Source organism: Polypterus senegalus, chromosome 18, assembly GCF_016835505.1.
Source record: "Polypterus senegalus isolate Bchr_013 chromosome 18, ASM1683550v1, whole genome shotgun sequence".
NCBI lineage: Eukaryota > Metazoa > Chordata > Cladistia > Polypteriformes > Polypteridae > Polypterus > Polypterus senegalus.
Genome location: NC_053171.1, coordinates 74,523,189 through 74,545,808, shown reverse-complemented (window position 1 = coordinate 74,545,808; position 22,620 = coordinate 74,523,189). Strand labels below are relative to the sequence as shown.

The 22,620-nt window shown below is 37.9% G+C and overlaps 1 protein-coding gene across 10 annotated transcripts in view; it reads right to left on the bottom strand.

Annotated features, from left to right (window-relative positions):
• Nucleotides 1-22,620, bottom strand: part of myh14 (myosin, heavy chain 14, non-muscle) — a 160,553-nt gene that overhangs the window by 77,108 nt on the left and 60,825 nt on the right. For 3 of the 10 annotated variants that reach the window (XM_039741035.1, XM_039741031.1, XM_039741038.1), the window contains exons 5-16: nucleotides 17,974-18,001; nucleotides 15,060-15,174; nucleotides 14,547-14,579; nucleotides 14,223-14,240; nucleotides 10,247-10,339; nucleotides 9,808-9,871; nucleotides 8,289-8,387; nucleotides 8,026-8,169; nucleotides 5,881-5,976; nucleotides 5,652-5,770; nucleotides 5,411-5,563; nucleotides 4,330-4,503 (exon numbers count right to left, since the gene is read on the bottom strand). In XM_039741035.1, the coding sequence (XP_039596969.1) occupies nucleotides 4,330-4,503; nucleotides 5,411-5,563; nucleotides 5,652-5,770; nucleotides 5,881-5,976; nucleotides 8,026-8,169; nucleotides 8,289-8,387; nucleotides 9,808-9,871; nucleotides 10,247-10,339; nucleotides 14,223-14,240; nucleotides 14,547-14,579; nucleotides 15,060-15,174; nucleotides 17,974-18,001 (1,136 nt within the window). The remainder of the gene's footprint in view (nucleotides 1-4,329; nucleotides 4,504-5,410; nucleotides 5,564-5,651; nucleotides 5,771-5,880; nucleotides 5,977-8,025; nucleotides 8,170-8,288; nucleotides 8,388-9,807; nucleotides 9,872-10,246; nucleotides 10,340-14,222; nucleotides 14,241-14,546; nucleotides 14,580-15,059; nucleotides 15,175-17,973; nucleotides 18,002-22,620) is intronic. The other 7 variants (XM_039741037.1, XM_039741039.1, XM_039741040.1 and 4 more) reach the window with 5 other exon arrangements.

Below are 22,620 nucleotides of genomic sequence, written 5' to 3'. Positions count from 1 at the left end.
AATTAGACTTAGACATTAACATTTTTAAAAACCACAGAATGACTTTAGCATTAACACGTCTTTATATAATGTTTTGGTGTAACCTTTTAACACCAGCACTATTTTAAAAACTCGGACTTAATGAGAAATTTCAGTCTGTGTCAAATTCTGCTCACACTACAGTAACAGCCTTAATTCATGCAGTAAATTATATGTTATAAAATATTAATTTTTTAAATTAAAATTCTTAACTACTCATGATTTGCTCATTACAAGCACAATGTTCAAACACCCTGATTGTACCAAAGGTCAATGGTCAGGGTTGTAGTTGTGTCATCTGTTATTGAGTGTTCTATGTTCTGACCCTGCCCAGGATCCTGCCTCTTGCCCTGTTTGGCTTTGGCTCCAGCAGTTTCATTGTGGATGGTGGCCTGCTTAAATACTCATGATTTGCTCATTACAAGCTTTCATGATGCTCCAACATTGATGGATCTGTTATTGAGCCTATGAAGTCTTTTCGGTTTCATTGACCACCATCATCATCAAAAGTGCTTCATCAAGTCCTTCCGTGAGAACCCTAAATACAAAGAGGACTGTTTCATTTATATTAGGTAGATTGCCCAGAGGGGTCTGGGTGGTCTCATGGTCTGGAATCCCTGCAGATTTTATTTTTTTTTCTCCAGCCATCTGGAGTTTTTTTTTTTGTTTTTCTGTCCACCTGGCCATCGGAACTTACTCTTATTCTATGTTAATTAATGTTGACTTATTTTATTTTCTTACTGTGTCTTTTATTTTTCTATTCTTCATTTTGTAAAGCACTTTGAGCTACTTTTTTTGTATGAAAATGTGCTATATAAATAAATGTTGTTGTTAGGGCTCATTTATACTTCACGCTCAGAACGCGTACGCGCCCGCATCATGGCTGCCACGCATTCCCAGCGTTCATTTCACGCGTCCTCTGAGCAGGTCCTCAGAAATTAACATGACGCGTGCGCGAGTTGCAGTACCAGCAAAAAGTCGGGGGGCACAGTGTGCTAAAAGTCGGAATGTGACGTCAGAGTCTCTGTTTACTACAACAACAACAACAACATTTATTTATATAGCACATTTTCATACAAACAGTAGCTCAAAATGCTTTACATATTAAAGAATAGAAAAATGAAAGACACAATTATAAAACAAAATAAATCAACATTAACATTGAATAAGAGTAAGGTTCAATGGCCAGGGGGGACAGAAAAAACAAAAAAACTCCAGACGGCTGGAGAAAAAATAAAATCTGCAGGGATTCCAGACCATGAGACCGCCCAGTCCCATCTGGGCAATCTACCTAACATAAATGAAACAGTCCTCTTTGGATTTAGGGTTCTCACGGAAGGGCTTGATGATGATGGTCATGTAGACTTCTGCCTTTAATCCATCCATCATTGTTGGAGCATCATGAAGCTTTGAGTAGGTAGGTGGCAGGCCACCACCACAAAGAAACCGAAAAAGAAACAGAAAAGAGAGGGGGTCAGTACGATTTTAGAGCCACCATGAATAGTTATTTTGAGGAGATTGAACATATAGAGTATCAGGATTAAGTTAAATTAAGATTAAAATGAAGTTATAAAAAGGCCATGTTAAAGTAATGTGTTTTCAGCAGTGTTTTAAAGTGCTCTACTGTATCAGCCTGGCGAATTCCTATTGGCAGGCTATTCCAGATTTTAGGTGCATAGCAGCAGAAGGCCGCCTCACCACTTCTTTTAAGTTTTGTTCTTGGAATTCTAAGGAGACATTCATTTGAGGATCTGAGGTTACGATTTGGAATATAAGGTGTCAGACATTTCGATATATAAGATGGAGCGAGATTATTTAAGGCCTTATAAACCATAAGCAGAATTTTAAAGTCAATCCTGAATGACACAGGTAACCAGTGTAGTGACATTAAAACTGGAGAAATGTGTTCGGATTTTCTTTTCCTAGTTAGGATTCTAGCAGCTGCATTCTGCACTACTATCTACATGTGACAGCAGGCCTCTATGGAGATCCTTCGGGGATCGATGTGTGTGCTTCGCTGTTGAATGGTTCGATGTGGTGAAGCAAAATGCCGACATGCAGATGCATTCGTGGTGCTTTTATATTCAAGCGTCGCATATTCCCGATCGTAATGACACGATACATTTTAAAAGTCTCACATAGCATCTTTGTGCCGTCTTTTTTTTTTTTTTTTTGCAATTTCACAACAGCAACATAATGTATAGCGCTGTATTTGAGCCACTGAGAAAAAAATAAAGGACACAGTGAAAACATGTATTTTGTGATTAAAGTGGAAATTTCGGCTTTAATCTCGAATTGTCCACTTTAACCTCACAGTTTACTTTATCATTAAAGCAGACGGTCGTAAACGTCATCCCAGTTTTTAATCGCTACGAGCTTCTTGGACCTGACAGCTGCGGCAAGCAGCAATAGATCACCACACAGAACAAATTAAATGTATGATATTCCAACTCTCTGAACATTTAGAATCTTTAAATTTATACTTGATATCACTTTCATGATGAAATGCGTTAAAGTGTTTATGTTACATTTTACATATAATTTAGTTTAAATAATGAATACTGTTAATAATTACACACATGGGGGTGACATGGTGGCGGAGCGATAGCACTGATGTCTCGCAGGGAGTTATGTTGCTGGTATTTCCTGCTTGGATTCCACACTGTGCTCTGTTTCCTTCCAAAGATATGCAGATTTGGGGATTTGGTGCCGCTAAAATGACGCTAGTGTATGTGTGTGCTTGTATTCACCTTGCGATGAGCTGAGACCTCGTCCTGGGATTGTTTCTCAGTTGTGCCCAATGCTTGCTGGAATGGACACATCCCTGGATTGATGGATTTAATCAATAAACATCCTTTTCAGAGATATTGTGGTAAGGTGATATCGGGATTTAATAGGTGTTTTAGGCAATTCACAACACAGAGAAGCCGAACATGTTCTCACCGTGATAATATCTCGCACTGCCACCTGGTGGATTCCTTCAAATTTACGTAAATTACACGCGCAAGTATAAACACTACAACGCTTGTGTAGCAGGAGCGTCCTGTGCAGCATGCGTCGCGTGAAGTATAACTCCGGCCTTATGTTCTGGACACACTGACAAAGAAAGCAGGAGAGCTGGGAGTTCATCACCACTTAGTGGGGAGTTGGCTCATGAGGACAGACCCAAAGAAACCCAAATGAGTAGCAACAGTATACTGAAAATAGATAGCAAATCTCCATTTGGGATCATTTCAAGTATCTTTATCAAGAGAGCTGCTCCTATTTATCAGGACAGATTAGACACATGGAGTCTGAATAGACCATGATCCAGACCTTAGCAGTGGAAGCAGCTGCAGCAGCCGAAGCCATATGTTGCTTTATGAACGCCACTTATGAGGAAAGCTGTCAAGTTAAGAAAGAAGGCCTTCTGTGCAGTGTTAGCAGGAAGCCCTCTGGATTCGACTAAGAGGTTCCAACAGAAGAAGGGGGCATTAAACAGCAGTGGGCAAAATGACAGCCCACATTTAGTAGGAGTTTGGCAAGAGCATGGAGGATTTTCTAGCAGGCAGCCTCAAAAATGCTCTAGCTAACCGTCTAGTGACTCAAAAGGTTTCTCAGGATGTCATTCAGTCTGTTCTCAGTTGGCAGTGAAGAAATGCTGACCTCAACTAGAAAACGTGTGAAATTGTGAGAATATTTTAAACCCAGTGGACATACTGCATATAAGAAATAGACGATCTGGAGAGTCTATAAGTTTGACGAACTATCGTTTGCCCTTTACATCATCTTTGTTTAAGAGTAAGTGAGAAGCCAATTTTCCAGTCATACTTATTGCACCTACTGACAAGTCTAAATTTATAAATAATCTAAGTGCAAGCAGGTCCTCTAAGTTATAGGGAAAACTTGGTGGTTTGTGTCAGAATTGGCACTCCAGCCACCATAAAAAAACCTCACACTGTTCCTGTGTGGTGCTAAGCAGGTGTCACCTGCTGCACTCAGGTCCCAGTCCAGGTGGTTCGATGGTTGGTGGGTGCAGCAATGTGTTATCAGCGCAGAATCCCTACCTCTAAGTGAAAGACACTATTAAGTACAGGTCCACCAAACACAACTGCTCTTTTGTCCCCATAATTACAATATCAACTTGCCTACAAATTAAGCTCCTTCTTATCAGTTTTAAAAGACACACAAATGAACATTTATGCAGCCAGGCTGATATAAGTCAAAGTAGATTGTGAATATCCAATTGTTTATTTACTAACAAGACTCATAATTAGGCTCTAGAATCAAAAGGTCCAGACATGTGGACAAGTACAAAAAAAATGGACTGACCGGCCTTTCAATGAGGTCAATGCATGGCTGCAGGTCCAAGCCAAAGTCAATGAAGTTCCACTCAATACCCTCACGCTGATACTCCTCCTGCTCCAAGATGAACATGGTGTGATTGAACAACTGCTGCAGCTTCTCATTAGTGTAGTTGATACATAATTGTTCAAATGAATTCAACTTCAGACAGAAAAGAGAAAAAAAAGTTATTATTATTATTCTTTTTTTTGCAAATTACCAAGAAAGCAAGAAAGTGGAAGGAGAGAAGAGTTTTAAATTATGACACAGGCAACAAAGTGGTAAAATTGGCTGGTAGGTCAGAATGACATTTCCTTCATCCAGCACATCATCAGAGCTTTTACTTTCTAGAGAGAACCATCTACAAGTTTAGACTTTTAACACATCTTTTATAACATCTACACTGTTTTCAGACATTTAGGTGATACGGAGAATGTGATTGAAACAAAAGAAAGCTTTTCCTATCCATGGAAAAGACACACTGACCACCTTCTTTAAAAGAAGCCTATCGTGATTTACAAAAACAATAATGTTATCTTCTATAATAAAAGCTGCAAACTCTTCTACTACAGGTTAGCCAAACAGCACAAAAACACGTTTCTGCCATTTGCCGAGACTGTAATAGTGTAATAGTAGAGCGCTCAACCTCCGGTAAAGGTGTGGGAGCAAGGAAACACAGAAGTGTCAGTTTATGTGGAAGAGAACGCCATGCACACTTAGGAAATCCATATTTTACTGTACTGTAATCACATTAAGCTTTGACTTTACCAGGAAAGACCTTGACCTTTGAAACAATGGCACTGCTCTTTAACTTAGCAGGTTTAATTTCAGGTAGTAAGGCCTGCTGTATAAAACGGAAGCATTAAATCTGGCCAAGCCCAGAATCTGTTTGCACTCCATGATTTCATATCTGGGATTATATATTTTAATTGGGTACAAGGGTCTCTCCAGGCAAAAAGAAGACAAAGCAAAATTCAAAGGCACATTGTTTTCGGTGTGTTTAAGACCCTTAAAAAATGTAGCTTGATAATGTTTAAGAAGAACATTCAGGGGACAATATATTTCTTACCTGGAAGATTTCAAATCCAGCAATATCTAGGATCCCAATAAAGGAAGCTCCTTGTCTCTTAGTGCGGTCAAGTGCACGATTAATACGGTGAACAAGCCACCGAAACAGGCGTTCGTATGTGGCCTTTGCCAAAGCTTCAATAGCAAAATCAGCCTGTCAGATAAAAATAAAGCAGAATATCAAAAAGAATATGGCACAGAAAGAAAAATGACAGGAAAAAAAAAAAACACATACAACTAACCTGCTCCTTGGTCTGAGCCTTCTGTACATAGTCTCGACCAACCTTGATGCGAGGGGTAAGAATGGCACGGCAGAACTCAGTAACATTTATACCCATTAAGTGGCACAACTTTTGAGCAGCTGTCAGAGATTAAGCAAAGTTTGAATCAGAATTTTCAGAAAAAAAACACAATGTTCTAGTTGTAAATTGTCCAAACAACAATGAAAAACAGTTCATCTCGACATACTACCTGTATTATCAGGCATAGATGCTTGATCTGTATTCCTCTCCTTTCGGAAACTTATATTTCCAAACTGTAAAACGGCTGAGATGAGTCTTAACATGGCTGTAGATTTAAAAAGTAAAATGTTATATACATTATATATATATACACACACACACACATTATACATACATACATACATACACATTATATATACATATATATATATATATATATATATATATATATATATATACACACACACACACACACACACACACACATATATATATATATATATATATATATATATATACACACACACACACACACACACACACACACACATACATATATATATATATATATATATATACACACACATATACACACACACACACATATATATACATATATATATATATATATATATATACACACACACACACACACACACACACATATATATATATATATATAGTGCATCCGGAAAGTATTCACAGCGCATCACTTTTTCCACATGTTGTTATGTTACAGCCTTTTCCCAAAATGGATTCAATTCATTTTTTTCCTCAGAATTCTACACACAACACCCCATAATGACAACATGAAAAAAGACATGACGCCTGGCATTTACAACAAAGAGTTCAATCTTTGTATCATCAGACTAGAGAATTTTTTTTCTCATGGTCTGAGAGTCCTTCAGGTGCCTTTTGGCAAACTCCAGGTGGGCTGCCATGTGCCTTTTACTAAGGAGTGGCTTCCATCTGGCCACTCTACCATACAGGCATGATTGGTGGATTGCTGCAGATGGTTGTGCTTCTGGAAGGTTCTCCTCTCTCCACAGAGGACCTCTGGAGCTCTGACATAGTGACCATCGGGTTCTTAGTCACCTCCCTGACTAGGCCCTTCTCCCCCGATCGCTCAGTTTAGATGACCAGCCAGCTCTAGGAAGAGTCCTGGTGGTTTCAAAGTTCTTTCACTTACGGATGATGGAGGCCACTGTGCTCATTGGGACCTTCAAAGCAGCAGAAATTTTTCTGTAACTTTCCCCAGATTTGTGCCTTGAGACAATCCTGCCTCGGAGGTCTACAGACAATTCCTTTGACTTCATACTTGGTTTGTGCTCTGACATGAACTGTCAACTGTGGGACCTTATATAGACAGGTGTGTGCCTTTCCAAATAATGTCCAATCAACTGAATTTACCACAGGTGGACTCCAATTAAGCTGCAGAAACATCTCAAGGATGATCAGGGGAAACAGGATGCACCTGAGCTCAATTTTGAGCTTCATGGCAAAGGCTGTGAATACTTATGTACATGGGATTTCTCAGTTTTTATTTTTAATAAATTTGCAAAAATCTCAAGTAAACTTTTTTCACGTTGTCATTATGGGATGTTGTGTGTAGAATTCTGAGGAACAAAATGAATTGAATCCATTTTGGAATAAGGCTGTAACATAACAAAATGTGGAAAAAGTGATGCGTTGTGAATACTTTCCGGATGCACTTGTACACACATATACATACACACACACACACACACACACGCACACATACACATATATATTAGCTTTGCTACAGTTGTAAGACATGTTGAAATTTAACTTAGACCTCAACATTAACATTTGCAGTGTACCATGCAATGCATATGTCTCTGTTCTGTGCCACATGGCATGGGATTCGAAAAAGCAGTGTTAATGCTTGCGATGTGCCATCTGTTGGAATAACCAATGCAATGCAATTTATTACTAAAAAAATGCATGTGATACCCCATAGTTGGAACGCCAGAGACATAGCAACCAGACAAACATACAGACACTTGTCCTTTTATGAAGGTGGATATATTTTTCAGCCTTAATTTAATCCCAATAATCCACTGAACCTTGCATTTACATCTTTTTCCTAATAAGTGTCTGTGAAGAGTCTTTAGCATTAATCTTCAAATTAAAACCAAGCATTCCCTTCTTTCAGCTGCATTCACTCAATTTTTCTTTACAAAGGACGCTTTCTTATTAACAGTTCTGCTTTTTTAAATACATTTACTAATGCTCTTTAATACATACACTAGTGCAGGAGCTCATGTAAGAATACAAAATGGCCATGGCATATGAGAGGCAGTGTATGCAGATGTATATCATAAATAAAGGCAAGAGCTAATAAGCCACTCACACACAATCTCATCCTGATGAAATCCCATGATCCGCATTGACTCCAGTGTCTCCTGGAAATTCTCCTTGTCTGTTTGTCCTGGAACTGGAACGAACCCATTTGATAAAAAACGGTACTGGTCAAACCCCTCAAGCAGCAGATCACCTAATTAGAAGAAACACAAAGTTTACAACAAATTAGTGGGACCCTTAAAATCTTCAAATTAGAATATTTATCTCAAGCCCAGGCACAGGTGAGATAATAATTCAGACCTCAAGACTCACCCTTCATGGCCTCTCCTGCTCCGGACAAGAGCTGATAGAACATGTGGAAAGTCCGTTCGTCTTTGGCTTGTCTGATTGCTCTTGACTTTTCAAGCAAATCTGAATTGTGAAAAATATTAAGGGTATGACACAGAACAACCGAGTTTAGAAACTTCACAATATGAAGAAGAAGAAAAGGATGATTCGGCTTCTGGTTGATAACTGTGCCGCACAAAACATGCTTCCGCATTTAGATAATGTTCGCGCTGAATTCCTCTCACCCAATTGCACAGCCGTGCTTCAGCCATTGGGTTTCGGCATCATTCGCACCCTGAATGTGTATTATCGCAAGGAAATGCCGAGAAAAATTCTCATCAGCATAACTTGTAGACAGGAGAAGATTAAAATTAACATGAAAGAAGCTATTGAAATGACTGCAAACACCTGGACGCAAGTTAAAGAAAGCACTATGAGGTGTGGCAGAAAAGTAATGAGACTGGCAACACTGCAAGCGATCTGGAAACGCTGCGCTGTTGTCCTTGATAGAGCACGTGTATCAGTACCCTCCCATAGCTCAGTGCGAGTTTCAACTCCTTCCGTTAACTACGTGATTTCTGTGACTGCTATTAGCGAAGTTGTGTTTTTGGTTGTGCGTCACGCAAAATGGAACAGCGGAATTTGGAGCAACGTTGTGCCATTAGACGGCAAGTGTGACGTTTGAAAAGTTAAAACAGGCCTATGGGGAACATTCTTTATCCCGAGCTCAAGTTTTTCAGCTGGCAAAAATCATTTTTGGAAGGCAGAAAACACGTTGAAGATGAACACCATTCAGGGAGGACTTCAACGAAAACCAATGAAAACATCGAGCGTGTGAACACTCTTGTGAGATCAGACCGTCGTTTAACATTAAGAATGTTGAGTGAACAATTAAATTTGAACAGATTTACCATTCATCAAATTTTGACTGAACATTTACACATGCGAAAAGTCTGTGCCAAAATGGTGCCGAAAAACTGCCCTCTCCATAACAGAATTTTTGACCTCAAAAGGCATTCCTGTGGTTCCCCAGCCCCCTTATTCACCTGACCTCAGTCCATGAGACTTTTTCCCTTTTCCTAAACTGAAAAATGTCCTCAAAGGACGTCATTTCGGACTTTAGAAAACATCCAAAAGAGTGTAGCGGACATGCTGAAGACCATACGGTTGAAGACTTCCAGCTGCTACCAACAGTGGGAACAACGTCTCCATCGTTGTGTAGCTGCCCAAGGGAACTACTTTGAAGGGGATAACATTGATGTTTGAAAAAAATAAAAACTTTGGTAAATAAAAAATCAGTCTCATTACTTTTCTGCCACACCTCGTATAGTGACAAATACAGAATTTCATTACAACAAAATATTTTTAGGTCCCTGGCAGTTCGTTGTAACGGAATTTTACCTGTATTTTGATACTCTAACACTATCTTTTTATGCCTTGCTCTTTGTCACCTTTGTGTAGTTGTGTAAAACTATCATTCTTGTCTACTGATTAGTAAGGATACAGGTCTCAATGTTTGCTCCAACAATATAGCCCGTCACATCAAAGTTAATCCGAATAAACTTCCCCTAATGAAAGGCAAAGAGACAAAAAGGCTCATATGAAATATATATAAATAAACACAATTAACAAAACTTTACAAATAGTGAATGTCTTAATTACATAATGTGTACACATCAGATACAGTAAAACAAACAAAGTTCTAGACTAATTAATAAAAATAGATTCTAACAATGTCTGTTCATTAATAATACTTTTCAGTTATGGCCAATTTAATATATATTAAAGAGATAATTCTGGCAATACTCAAAAATAACACACAAAAAAATTATTGCTAATTAACACAGTACCCAGGAGATAAAATTAATAACAAAAATTAAATGCATGTATAGCTTCAAGTTACTAATTAGTAGCAGAAGGATGTAAAGGACTTCATCTCTTACAAAGCGAGAGGAGTTGTCATTCTTCACAGTTTTTGCATTTCCAAAGGCTTCTAGAATAGGATTGGCTTGTAAGAGTTGCCTCTCTAGTTCTCCCTAGAATGGAAAAAAAAAGAAATTTCAAAATGGCATGGCCCTTCAGTCACTTCTGTGTACAGTAAAACACTGAGGAATATCCATTCAATTATATGTGGGTATAGCTGAGCAACTGCCTTTAAAATAACCCAATCACCAGAGTTACAGTGGTTAGAGGTGCCCAGAGATCAATGGGTGCCCAATGCTGGTGATTTGCGCTGCAGTCCCTAGAATGGCTGAAGAATGTCACATTACGATATATTTATTATGTCAGACTTCTTGATGGATTTGGAATTTTTTCTGTTAGATTTATCTGTACAGCTGTCCTCCAAAAAGGGGGAAAAACAGCTAAGGAATTAAAGAGTGTTAGTCTGCATCTTGGCAGAACTGTTGGGTCAAATTACTCTTATTACCCAGCCACCATTACAAAAGACAGTCTGATAAAAAGGCTTCATATTATTCATGATAAATGCAATGCCACGAATGCTACAGATCTGTTCATAAATGAACAGTTCTCAAAACTTTTTTCCCCATTGTGATCTCCTTTGGACATACCTGTATGGGTCAAGAGAGGGACAGCTTGCGAGTCAGAGTAGTGGTGGAGTGGACATTGTCCCTTGGCCAGTTTTAAATTAGTGTGGTCTTATTCAGCTCCAGTGACACTCAATCTAACTAATTAGTAGTTCCATGAAAAGAAAAAAAAAACCCTTTGCAAAAAGGATTTTTTAAAAATATGTTAGGGCCATTTTTCACATTGTGATCTGGAGCATTTTTTAAAATGACTTTCTGGGAAGTATGACCAGCCCGTAACCCCTAGCCCAGGGGTCTCCAACTGTAGTCCTAGAGAGATACTGTGGCTGCAGGTTTTCATTCTGACCCTTTTCTTAATTAGTGACCAGATTTTGCTGCTAATTAACTCTTTGCCTTAATTTTAATTGATGCACAAGACTCAGGCCCCTTAATTATTTCTTTTTTCCTTAATTAGCAACCAAACAATATTAAGACACAAAATGAACCAACACATAAACAACAACCTGCATCCATCACACAATAACTGAAAATAAAGAAAGGTGAAGGCCTCAGTAATGTTGATCTGCTCAGGACCACAGAACATTTTGACAGCGTTCTTAAAAAAGAAAATCAACAGTTTTGGAAATGTCTGCCATGGATGAATTAGCGCCATGGAATTAAATAACGGGTTTAATTAGCAACGAGAACTGGCTTCAAGTTAAGAAACTGAATGAAAGTTGGAGTTTGATGCCCCAAAATCATCTGTTGGCTCACTTCATATCAAATTTATGTTTTGCTTTTTTTCCCCTTCCATCAGCTTGTTGCTGAAGTCACCAAATGTTGCCATCTAGTCCTGTCTGCTGTTAAATCAACTGCTTGCCGTAGACTAATGTGCCGTGATTCAAGGTCTTCAATGATGTTATCAATCCAGCATTTTCGTTGTCGTCCTCTAGATCTTCTTCCTGTTATGTGGCAGTCGTCTTCCGTCCATTCTGCTGATATGTCTAAACCACAGGAGTCGTCGCTTGCGAATTCGTTCACTTAGCATTTGTTCCTGCTGCAGTCTGTTTCTTATGTCTTTGTTTCTTATTCGGTGCTTTCTAGTTACTTTAAGAAGCCTCCGTAGCCAGCTCATTTCTGCACTTTCTATTCTTCTTTCAGCTTCATTTCTTAGGTACCAGCATTCTGATCTGTACAACAAAACTGGATTAAGCATCGTTTCATACATTGTTGCTTCTGTACTGGTTGCTATATTCTTGGATTTCCACAATTTGTTTAGTTTTCCAAATACTGCAGAAGCCAGTCTGATTCTTGTCTTGATACCCAACGTACAACTTGGGATATCAGGCCTCCCAGGTAGACACATTCTTTCATCTGTTCTAGATCTTCTCCTCCAAGCTGTATTTTCAGTTGTTGTGCATTTGACGTGTTTATTGTCATTATTTTTGTTTTTGACTTGTGGATGAGTAGTCCACATCTCCTACTAGTGGTGTCAATTTTGTCAGTGAGCAACTGCAACTGTTCATCTGTCTCAGCGAAGAGATCGATGTCGTCCGCGAATCTAAGGTTATGTTTAGGTGCCGTTTAAGGCAAAAAAGAATCAATTTAGCAGTCAGAGTCTTAAGAAAAGTCAATGAAAATAAATGTAAATAGTTAATTAGCAGCAAAAACTGGTCACTAATTAAGAAAAAAAAGAGTTAGAATGAAAACTTGCAGCCATAGTAGCTTTCCAGGACTAGAGTTGGAGACCCCTGCCTTAGCCCTTACCCACTCCAGATTATCCCGCTTAGTTCTGACCTGCTGGTACATAACCACTGAAAGAAACTATAAAGAAAAGTCAATGCGACAAAAACAGCTTATGAAATGACTGAATAGGTACAGAACTTGTCGACAAAAGTGGTTAAAACAAAATCAGATCCACTTTTCATGCAGTAAGGCAAATGAAGTAATATTATGGTATTAAACACAGGAGTGTCCTGAATACAGGACCAGTGATGTATGGTTGAAATTAAACTAACATATCCTACATCACTTTCCCATTGCTGTTTTCACAGCTTGGCTTTGCAGGCATTGCTAGGTAACGGAGAGTTACAGTAACAGTCACTTGGTTACTTTTCAGTTGGTTGACTATATTTACATTTATAGAATTACTTTCTACTTCATAGGGCTCGGCTTATGATTTCAACTGACTAACACAAAAGAAATGTCAATTGCCCTCCTTTCCCCAGTGTTATGCAGTCATCATGTTCTAGTCAGTTCATTAGCTGCCATAATCTTTGTAGTACACCTACGTGATCTTCATCGTGAAACAGCAGTTAACACTAAATGTTGACCACAACAGACTGGGCCCAGGATCGCTTAACACTGGAATCTAGAGGATTTGGTTTTGTCTAATGCTTAAAACATACGTTGACTTCTTTATTAGAATGCTGTAAAGTGTGAAGATCAACTTGTCGGATTCATCTTGAGTGGCTAAAACAGCAACAATTCCTCATTCCTCTGCTGGCCCCAGCAGTAACACCAAGGCATCTCCAATTAACTCAGGTTTAGAGTTCTCACCATTACATTAGACAGAAGCTGCTTGAAACTCGTTAAATGAACTACGAAGGGACACCAGAGTTTTCCTGTAGTGCACATTACAACTTCACAGTAGAACTAAAAAATCTGAAAAAATACGCCAGCACTCTTCACTAAGTAAAACAAGAAGGCTTGGGGAGTGAAGCATTTGTCAGTGCAGCCTCCATAAAGCTCTAGAGACCCAAATCCAAATCAACCCCCACAAGTGTGGAATTTCCATGTTTTCCCATATCTGCAGGAGTTTTTTTCACCAGATGCTCCAGGTTTAATGGTTAATCTTAAATGCGTCAGTATGTGAGTGTGCATGAGAGTATACTACAATGGACAATTGGCTTCTAACCCTAAACTGTATAAGTGGGTTCGAACATAGGTGGGTTTAGAACTGATTTACAGATTATAGCTTCTCACAATGACTGTATGGCTTTTTCACCACAAGTAGGTCAGGTTGACTAGAGACTTACATATTGCTGTATTATAAATGTCGGAGAGTCTAATGTTGCCCATAAAGACCTGGTGCCCCATTTCTGCCCTGTGAGTAATTCTGCTTGGATTAAGAAGGGTTACAAAAACTGATGGATGGATATAGAGTTTTTGCTGATTACACAGTGAATGGTGTTTAATTAGCTGCAGAAGGTCAATTTCATGCTTAACACAACGTAATCCTACAGATGAACATTCCAATTACAGAGATGGATGCAATGAGCTCTGAATTACTGAAATGTAACTTGTAATTATTTTGATTTATTTAAATTACAACAGCAATGGAGACATCAGTAAGGACAGTAAAAGCAATGGCATTAGCTATAAAGATACTTACATAGGAAGTTGAGACGTTCTATTTTATGAAATGATGAATGTAACAAACAGGTATGTGATGACATCATCAGTGCCGAAGAAGCACGAGATTAGACATGTGGGGATAAAACAACAACACAACAAACACAATGAGAAGCACAAAATGTCCTGCCGAACACTGACAAAAGCAGACATTTTCCTCACACAGACAAAACACAAATTACTTGTAGTATTTCTCAGGATTAAGGGATCAGACATTTGCATTGATTCTATGCCAAGGTAGCTACTATATCTCATTGCAAAAGTACTACAACCCCTGTGACTACATCAATTACAACACACTTGCCTGGGTGCTGGTCAGCCTTGGTAATTCCAGCTGCTTAAAGCAGATAAACAGAAAAAGAAAGAAGATGAGAAAGTTAGAAAGACATACAGAGTGAGAGATAAGTCAAGGCAGTAGAGGAAAAGCAGCAGTAGCAGCAGCAAGGGTGGCAGAGATTAACCAAAGTGGCCAAGTGTTTTCTAACTGTCCAGAAGTGGAACTGCATAATGCTGGATTTTAAAAAGGTAAGGAACTTGAAACACCTGAAAATTACATTTAAAAAATATGTCAGTTCTCTATTCTACCTGTATATTTATACTCTCTATTCCTAATTCTCTAAACTGCTATAGACACATAATTAACAGCAGAATACAAATAAAAGAATGGATTCCCATTACACGAGTACTTTAAAATAATATTTCAGCACCTTACATATGAAACTTATTGATATTAATGAGGCTAACAGTTTCCAACATTGTCCTCATTCTTGATATGCTTAGCCAAGTATGCATAAGAACGCAAATGTGAAAGTAGTACCTGTAACTCTTTCCGAGACCCTCCCGTGTTAGCAACCTTGTGAGAAGAGGCCACGTGAGCCAAGTACTGGATCACCTTCTTTGTGTTCTCAGTTTTACCAGCACCAGACTCACCACTGCACGGGAAAAAAAACACAATGGGTAAGCAGCAGTACAAGTAAAACACAAAAGTACACTATATTTGAGAAAAAACATACCAGCACCACCAATTGCTTCTGTTGAAGGTAAGAATTAGGTTCATAGTAACAATTAAATTACATTTTGGATTACATTTAAAAAATGGTCAGGTGAGAATTAGGTTCATAGTAACAATTAAATTACATTTTGGCTTACATTTAAAAAAATCAGGAGTGTGCACCCCTCGACTTTCTCATATAATGAGATAAAGGGAGAGGTCATCAGAACCACTTCCAGTTGCACAATATTTCTCAAATGTCACATCTCTTTGTTTCTCATCATAATTAACTGATAATATCAATACACAATCATTTATCTCTATTTATAATCAAACTTTATATTAAAATGATATTTTCGCACTTAGGGAGGTTGAAAACGGTGGTGGAATTTTTTCTTGATTACACATGCATTACCTAGATGACGTGCAAAGTAAAAAGAGTTAGAAAAAGGGTTAGTATTATATAATATTTGTTGCAATAAATTGCTATAAGTAAAACTGTGTTTAGTTACATTTAATTATGATAATGATGGAAGAAATAAAAAAAAAATCATAAAATTAAATGTATTACCAGGAACTCGACAGGGACGTAGCAGCTTATTGTTCCCATTACATCTTTATATTTACATGGCATGTTCAATGTTTACACGTTATTATTAAACTGATGATGTATAAATTAAAATAAAATTAATAATAGTTATTGAAAGAATATGCATTATATTGAATACAGTTTTTAAAATTGTGTACACATTTATATTTCCATGATACAAAATAAATCTGTTTTTTATATAAAATACTACTTCTGGTTGAGTCATTTTTCTCAAATTTCATATCTGCTTGCTTTTTATCATTATAAATATCTACACAAAATTGGAATCATCTCTCTGTAATTATAACCATATCATTTACTTGAAAATTTGGGAAAGTATTCAGTTAAAGTAGCACTTCCGGTTGCCAGAAGTGGCCCAAAAGTTGATAGGATTCCTTAATTGTGAATTTCCCCTTGGGATTAATAAAGTATCTATCATATCTATACTAATAAAAGGCAAAGCCCTCACTTACTGACTTACTCATCACTAATTCTCCAACTTCCCGTGTAGGCAGAAGGCTGAAATTTGGCAGGCTCATTTTTACAGCTTACTTACAAAAGTTAGGCAGGTTTCATTTCGAAATTCTACGTGTAACGGTCATAACTGGAACCTACTTACATACATATATACGGCCATAGCCTGCAGCTCGGTCGCCGTGTGAGGCGGAGTTGCTTCCCTCACCGTCACACCTCCCACGTAATTGAGTGCCTGCCCATATAAGGCCGTCCGTCAGCAGCAATCCAATAGACACGCTGCCACTAAATATTCACAGGTGAAGGACTGTGTTTATGCAAACGAAGATGAGATGGTCAGGGATAGACTAGTGTTTGGCACAAACTCAGCAAAAGTGCAAGAGAAACTTTTAAGTGCCGGGTCTGAGCTAGCATTAAATAAAGCCGATGGCACAGCTGAGAACCTTCGATGCATGTACTCCGAGCAGCTCACGTAAACTGACTTTGCAGGACTGGGAAAGGTAAACCCGTGCATGCAGTGTGTGATGTCTCAGATAAAGAGGAAGATGAGCTGTTTATTGACCCTCTGAATCTGAACAAGCCTTTGTAGACATATTAATAGGAAAGCAAGGTGTAAAGCTCAAGTTTAAATTAAGTTCATAGACACGCTGCCGCTAAATATTCGCAGGCAAATCCACAACTTAATACTGGGAATGCCTGTTAAACATCTTAGATCCATGAGTACCGATTTGGGTAGTGAACACTTCGATGAATGAAACCGGTTATCTTTACAACGGTTGACAAACACGGAATGTAACTTGAACACAACACATCCTACAAATACGAACCTGATTGAAAGAAATAATGATAATCAAATCCTTGATGACAACTACACTCATATCAGTGACTAAACAATTACATTGACAATCATGTTACGTTATTTTTAAAATGTTTCCTTTTCTTTTTCATAACTTCTTTAACACACTACTTCTCCGCTGCAAAGCACGGGTATTTTGCTAGTTTTTGATATAAAGCAGGTGTACAAAATCTCAGTGACTGAGGTCAAAGCGTTTTCGAGTTATCGTGTTTACACACAGACACATACATAGGAAGACAATTTCAAAAATGGCATTTTCTGATTCAGGAAGGTCTAAAACGTCAAGATTCATTAAAATCTCGAGGTCGAATTTTTTCTTCATTCCCATACTTTCTCTATACTATGTATACGATGTATTATTACAATGTACTATGTATACGAGAAAGTAAAACTGTAAATTAAATTTAAATAAAATTTAATATTTATTACTAAACAGCAGACTTTCTGTAAAAGAACTAGAGGGATGAAAATAAAACTTTTCAACCTCTGAATAAAGATATGAAGATCCACTGTAAATTTTCAGACCCATAAAGTAGTGCTACCCACTGCTTAGTAACTATTATTTATCAATAGGAATCTCTTCATGAGTGCTAACGTTTGGGAAAGCAACATAAAATTTTATTAGCACATTTTACTAGTACAGTACAGCATAAGAAACGTTCTAGCAAAATAGCACTTTGCAAACATTAGCGCAAGTGGAGTCCAAATTTCATACATTTTAATGTTACAGCCAGATAAATATACAAAAAAAGATACAATCACTTAGTAAAAGCTAATCTAATATATAATGAGTAATTTAACAATTTCAGCAGTGTACATACGTGCAAAGAATAGCTTGATCTTCTCGATCTGAAACATAATGGGGAAAGAAAAAAATAAGTACATCACTCTAAAAATGGCCAAACTGTATGACCGAGAAAAACACATAAAACATATATTTGTTCAAAACAATACTATATGTAGGGGAAGTAAAAACACAAGGTACAAACAATAACTTATGTAGTTGGAGAAATATTCTGAAATAGTGAAACATGGTTGCCTTCACCAAGACAGGCTCTTATCTCTCCCTCTCATACTCCCAACATGCTGTCCTACCAGACCTTAGCCACGTTTTTCACTTTGAGATGCCTGGCACTTTCAACCATGCACTGTCGTTTGAAACTGGGGCAAGAGTGTATGGAGACTTCTCGAGCTTTGGGTTGTGGATACTTACACTTCTTTTGGTTTCTCAGCAGCACAGTCTTTGAAATTGCCAATTCTTGCAGCAGCCCAAGCAGACTGGGTTTGAACCCTGTTCCAGTCACCAGCAGTGATGAGTCAATGCTCTTCCAGTCTGCGTGGGGTATTTCCTTTGGATTCTCAAGACTTTTTACAACATCCCAGAGATGTGAGTTTTAGACTGACTGGTAATACTAATTTGGCCCAGTATGAAAGGGAGGTAGTGTGTCCCACAAGTAACCCACTAAGGGTTATTTTTTTACTAGCTCTGGTTCCGTGTACCCCAAAAGTGGTTTAAAATGTATAAAAAATTACAGGTGTCATTGCATTTTACAGATTATGAATCTCCAACAGGATTGTCTTTGGAGCTAAAATGTCCAATTATGCTTTTTTTGGAATTACAGTATCAATATAAGGGTAGCATTAGGTCAAGTTAGCAGCGTATAGCATTGTCACCAATGTTATTTATCGGATATACTGTACACTGCTGCATTTATCTGGAATCATTTTAATTCAAGGGGTGCAATATATTACAGGATACATGTCTCCACTCCTTAAGCTCCTTAAGGAAGGCCATTGATTTTTAAAAATTATTTGTTTTCACATTAATTTTTTTCACCACTAGCATTTATTTAGTATTACTATAATTTGTTTAGATGGCCCCTATTGAAAGTCACTAGCAGCTTTCCGGTTAATATTTCTTCTTCTTATGAGTATTATTCATAGTGGGAAATTCTCAGAAACATTTTGTTAACCTTAGGGAGGTATATGTTCCTGGTTTCTTGATATCTAGCTCAGGATAAATATTAATTTAACCTGTCATCATACCTCCATGTAGGCATGCAGAGGTGACAGTATACTGGGGGACAGTGAGGCAGTATGACAGATAGGAAGATGTGGCAATAGGCCTCGTGACTGAAAGAGATAACAGGATGTAGGGTGACAGGGAGGCAGACAGCCATGGCAGTAGACTAAGTAGGGTTGCAACAACTAATCACCAAAATCGATAATAACCAATTACTAAAAACATTAGCAATGATCACTTTCAGCGATTAGTTGATTACGTCATTAGGCTGAGTACGTTGTGTCACGTGATTGCGTCATGCATTTGAAAAAAAGGAAGAAGTGCCAGAAAAAACAGTGTGAACTAAGACTTCCAAAGAGTTGTGAGCTACAAAATATGCTCAAACATTTTAATAGGAAACATACTATTACAGGCTCTGGAGGAGGAAGACCCGCCACCTTCCGAGTAAGTTGAATGTCACTTCTGCATTATGTGATACAGGTATATGAACAGAGTGTTTGCTAGGCATAAAGACATGACTATTGGTTTGAACAAAGGAATAAATCACAGTCCACCCCTCTACAATGCAAATAAAATACTAACATATGTATCAGAATTTCATGACAGGTGACTAAAAAAATTATATAGATCATTATGTGTCATTTATATGTCATCAATTATATGACATTAGCCACTAGCTAGTGAACATTCAGATTTTCATTTGCAATATTTTGGTGTTTTTTGACACGGTCACCATCTACATTATGGGGCTACATTACACACTTGCAAACACAATTAATGATGGCGTGAATTTAAAAAAAAATGCTTGGGAAAAAGTCCCTATCATTGCAGAAACCTTATTTCAGTCTTGTGTGCAAATCAAATCAAAAACTCAAAGAGAATGTAGCTGTGAATCCTGCAGCCCATTAACTGCAACTGAAAGGTATCACTCATTCCAAATTAAATGGCAAGGAGCAAGGTGGAAAAACAAAAAGTTCCAGACTTTTGTACTGCTGCAGCAAGCCTGGTTTAGCCAGAAAAAACAGATTTTGTGACAGGATCACGCAGTTTCAAATGTGAAAATCTAACCGCATACTCCCAACAGCAAATGACTGGCAGCAGTATGAGACAGAGTGTTGGCTGCAAGCAAATATGGCATAGGGTCTGCGGTGACAAAAGTTTTCCAGACGCAAAAAAGACGAATAATCAGCCAAAAAGATATGAACTTTCAGTTAAAAAAAAAAAAAATCATAAAGCAAAGGAAGAACTGAATTTCATATAAATGAAACCACTTGTTTTGCTACAAAAGGAAAATAGTCTGGACATTTCCTCCAGCATCTGACAACAATGTTCGTTGTGCTGAACTAATTTCAAACATTACGGCAGACTTACGAAAAAAAGGAAACGAATAACGGCATGATGGTGCAGCAGATTCTTCTGTGGTCAGATATTTACATGATGCTTTGCCATTAAACAATCTCTTTCACAGAAAATGAAAAAAAAAAATCTTAGAACTTAAATTACATGTTTCATTTTTGAAGTGTTGGTGTAGTCTGATTCTGGGTACATGCAGAAATTGCAAGTTTAGTTAAATTATTGAAACCTGTTGTGTTTTTAAGGAAATTTTGTGTGTATGTTCATTGCACAACCAGAGCCAGAAACAGAAGTAACTGTTTTATTTCTATTAATTACTATTTTAAATTTATTATTACATAAAGGTTTTATAATTTATAATTTTATTTTTATATTGGACTTCCAATATGACTCGGAATTCTGTCATGTGCAAAAGTTCGCTGATGACACTGCTATTGTGGGCTGCATCAGCAGTAGGCAGGAGGAGGAGTACAGGAAGCTAATCAAAGACTTTGTTAAATGGTGCGACTCAAACCACTTACACCTGAACACCAGCAAGACCAAGGAACTGGTGGTGGGTTTTAGGAGGCCCAGGCCCCTCATGGACCCTGTGATCATCAGAGGTGACTGTGTGCAGAGGGTGCAGACCTATAAATATCTGGGAGTGCAGCTGGATGATAAATTGGACTGGACTGCCAATACTGATGCTCTATGTAAGAAAGGTCAGAGCCAACTATACTTTCTGAGAAGGTTGGTGTCCTTCAACATCTGCAATAAGATGCTGCAGATGTTCTACCAGATGGTTGTGGCGAGTGCCCTCTTCTACGCGGTGGTGTGCTGGGGAGGCAGCATAAAGATAAAAGACGCCTCACGCCTGGACAAACTTGTTAAGAAGGCAGGCTCTATTGTAGGAGTAAAGTTGGACAGTTTAACATCTGTGGCAGAGCGACGGGCACTAAGCAAACTCCTGTCAATCATGAAGAATCCACTGCATCCACTGAACAGTGTCATTTCCAGACAGAGGAGCAGCTTCAGTGACAGACTTTTGTCACCGTCCTGCTCCACTGACAGACTGAGGAGATCGTTCCTCCCCCACACTATGCGACTCTTCAATTCCACCCGGGGGAGTAAATGCTAACATTATTTAAAGTTATTGTCTGCTTTTTTATTTATTTTTTTTTTCGTTTTTCATTTTTATTACTATTTAATATAATATTGTTTTTTTTTGTTATCAGTATACTGCTGCTGGATTATGTGAATTTCCCTCTTGGGATTAATAAAGTATCTATCTATAAAAAAAAAATAGATTTTGTTTAAAATATCTACAAGTATTTCATTAAAAAAAAACACATTTCTGAAAGTTTTATACAAAAATGTTTATTTGTTGAAAAGTTCCTTTCCATGCACTTTGTGTTTAATTTCAAATTCATTTTTTTTTTTTACAATCCACCGAATTGAGTAATCGACAAAATAATCACTAGATCAAAATAATTGTTACCGTATATACTCGTGTATAAGTTGGGTCTTGAAACCTGAAAAATCGATCATAAAATCAGACCCCAACATTTTTTTTTACATCTTGCCTCCTCCAATCTCGCATCAGTTTCTCAGATGCATCGAATTTCGTTGCAGTAGTGCAGTTACCAATTTCTTTCGCCACGTCAATGACTTTTAATTTAAAACCAGCTTCATATTTTCTTCTGATCAAACACTCCATTGTAGATAAGGGATGCTCTTACGATGAAGGTGTAGGAGTGTGTGAGATACAAAAAAAAAAAAAAAACACAAAACAGTGCAAACATCGCTTTGGAATAGCTCAGGTATTACCATGTGGTTACGTAGGCACAATACACAGAAAAAAAGCAGTGTGCTCCGTGGTTACTCTCTCAGGTGGGCGTTAGCAGATCATAATCTTTTGGACCAATACCAGAAATTATACGGTAAAATCAAGCCCCGACTTATCCACGGGAGAACTTACACATGAGTATATATAATAGTTGCAGCCTTCATACTAAGTGACAGCAAGGTAGGCAGAGATGGCAGCATACTGTGTAACAGGAAGGCCCAAAAGGTTAAAAACTGGGTGAAAAGCAGGCAGGCAGAGACGGCAACA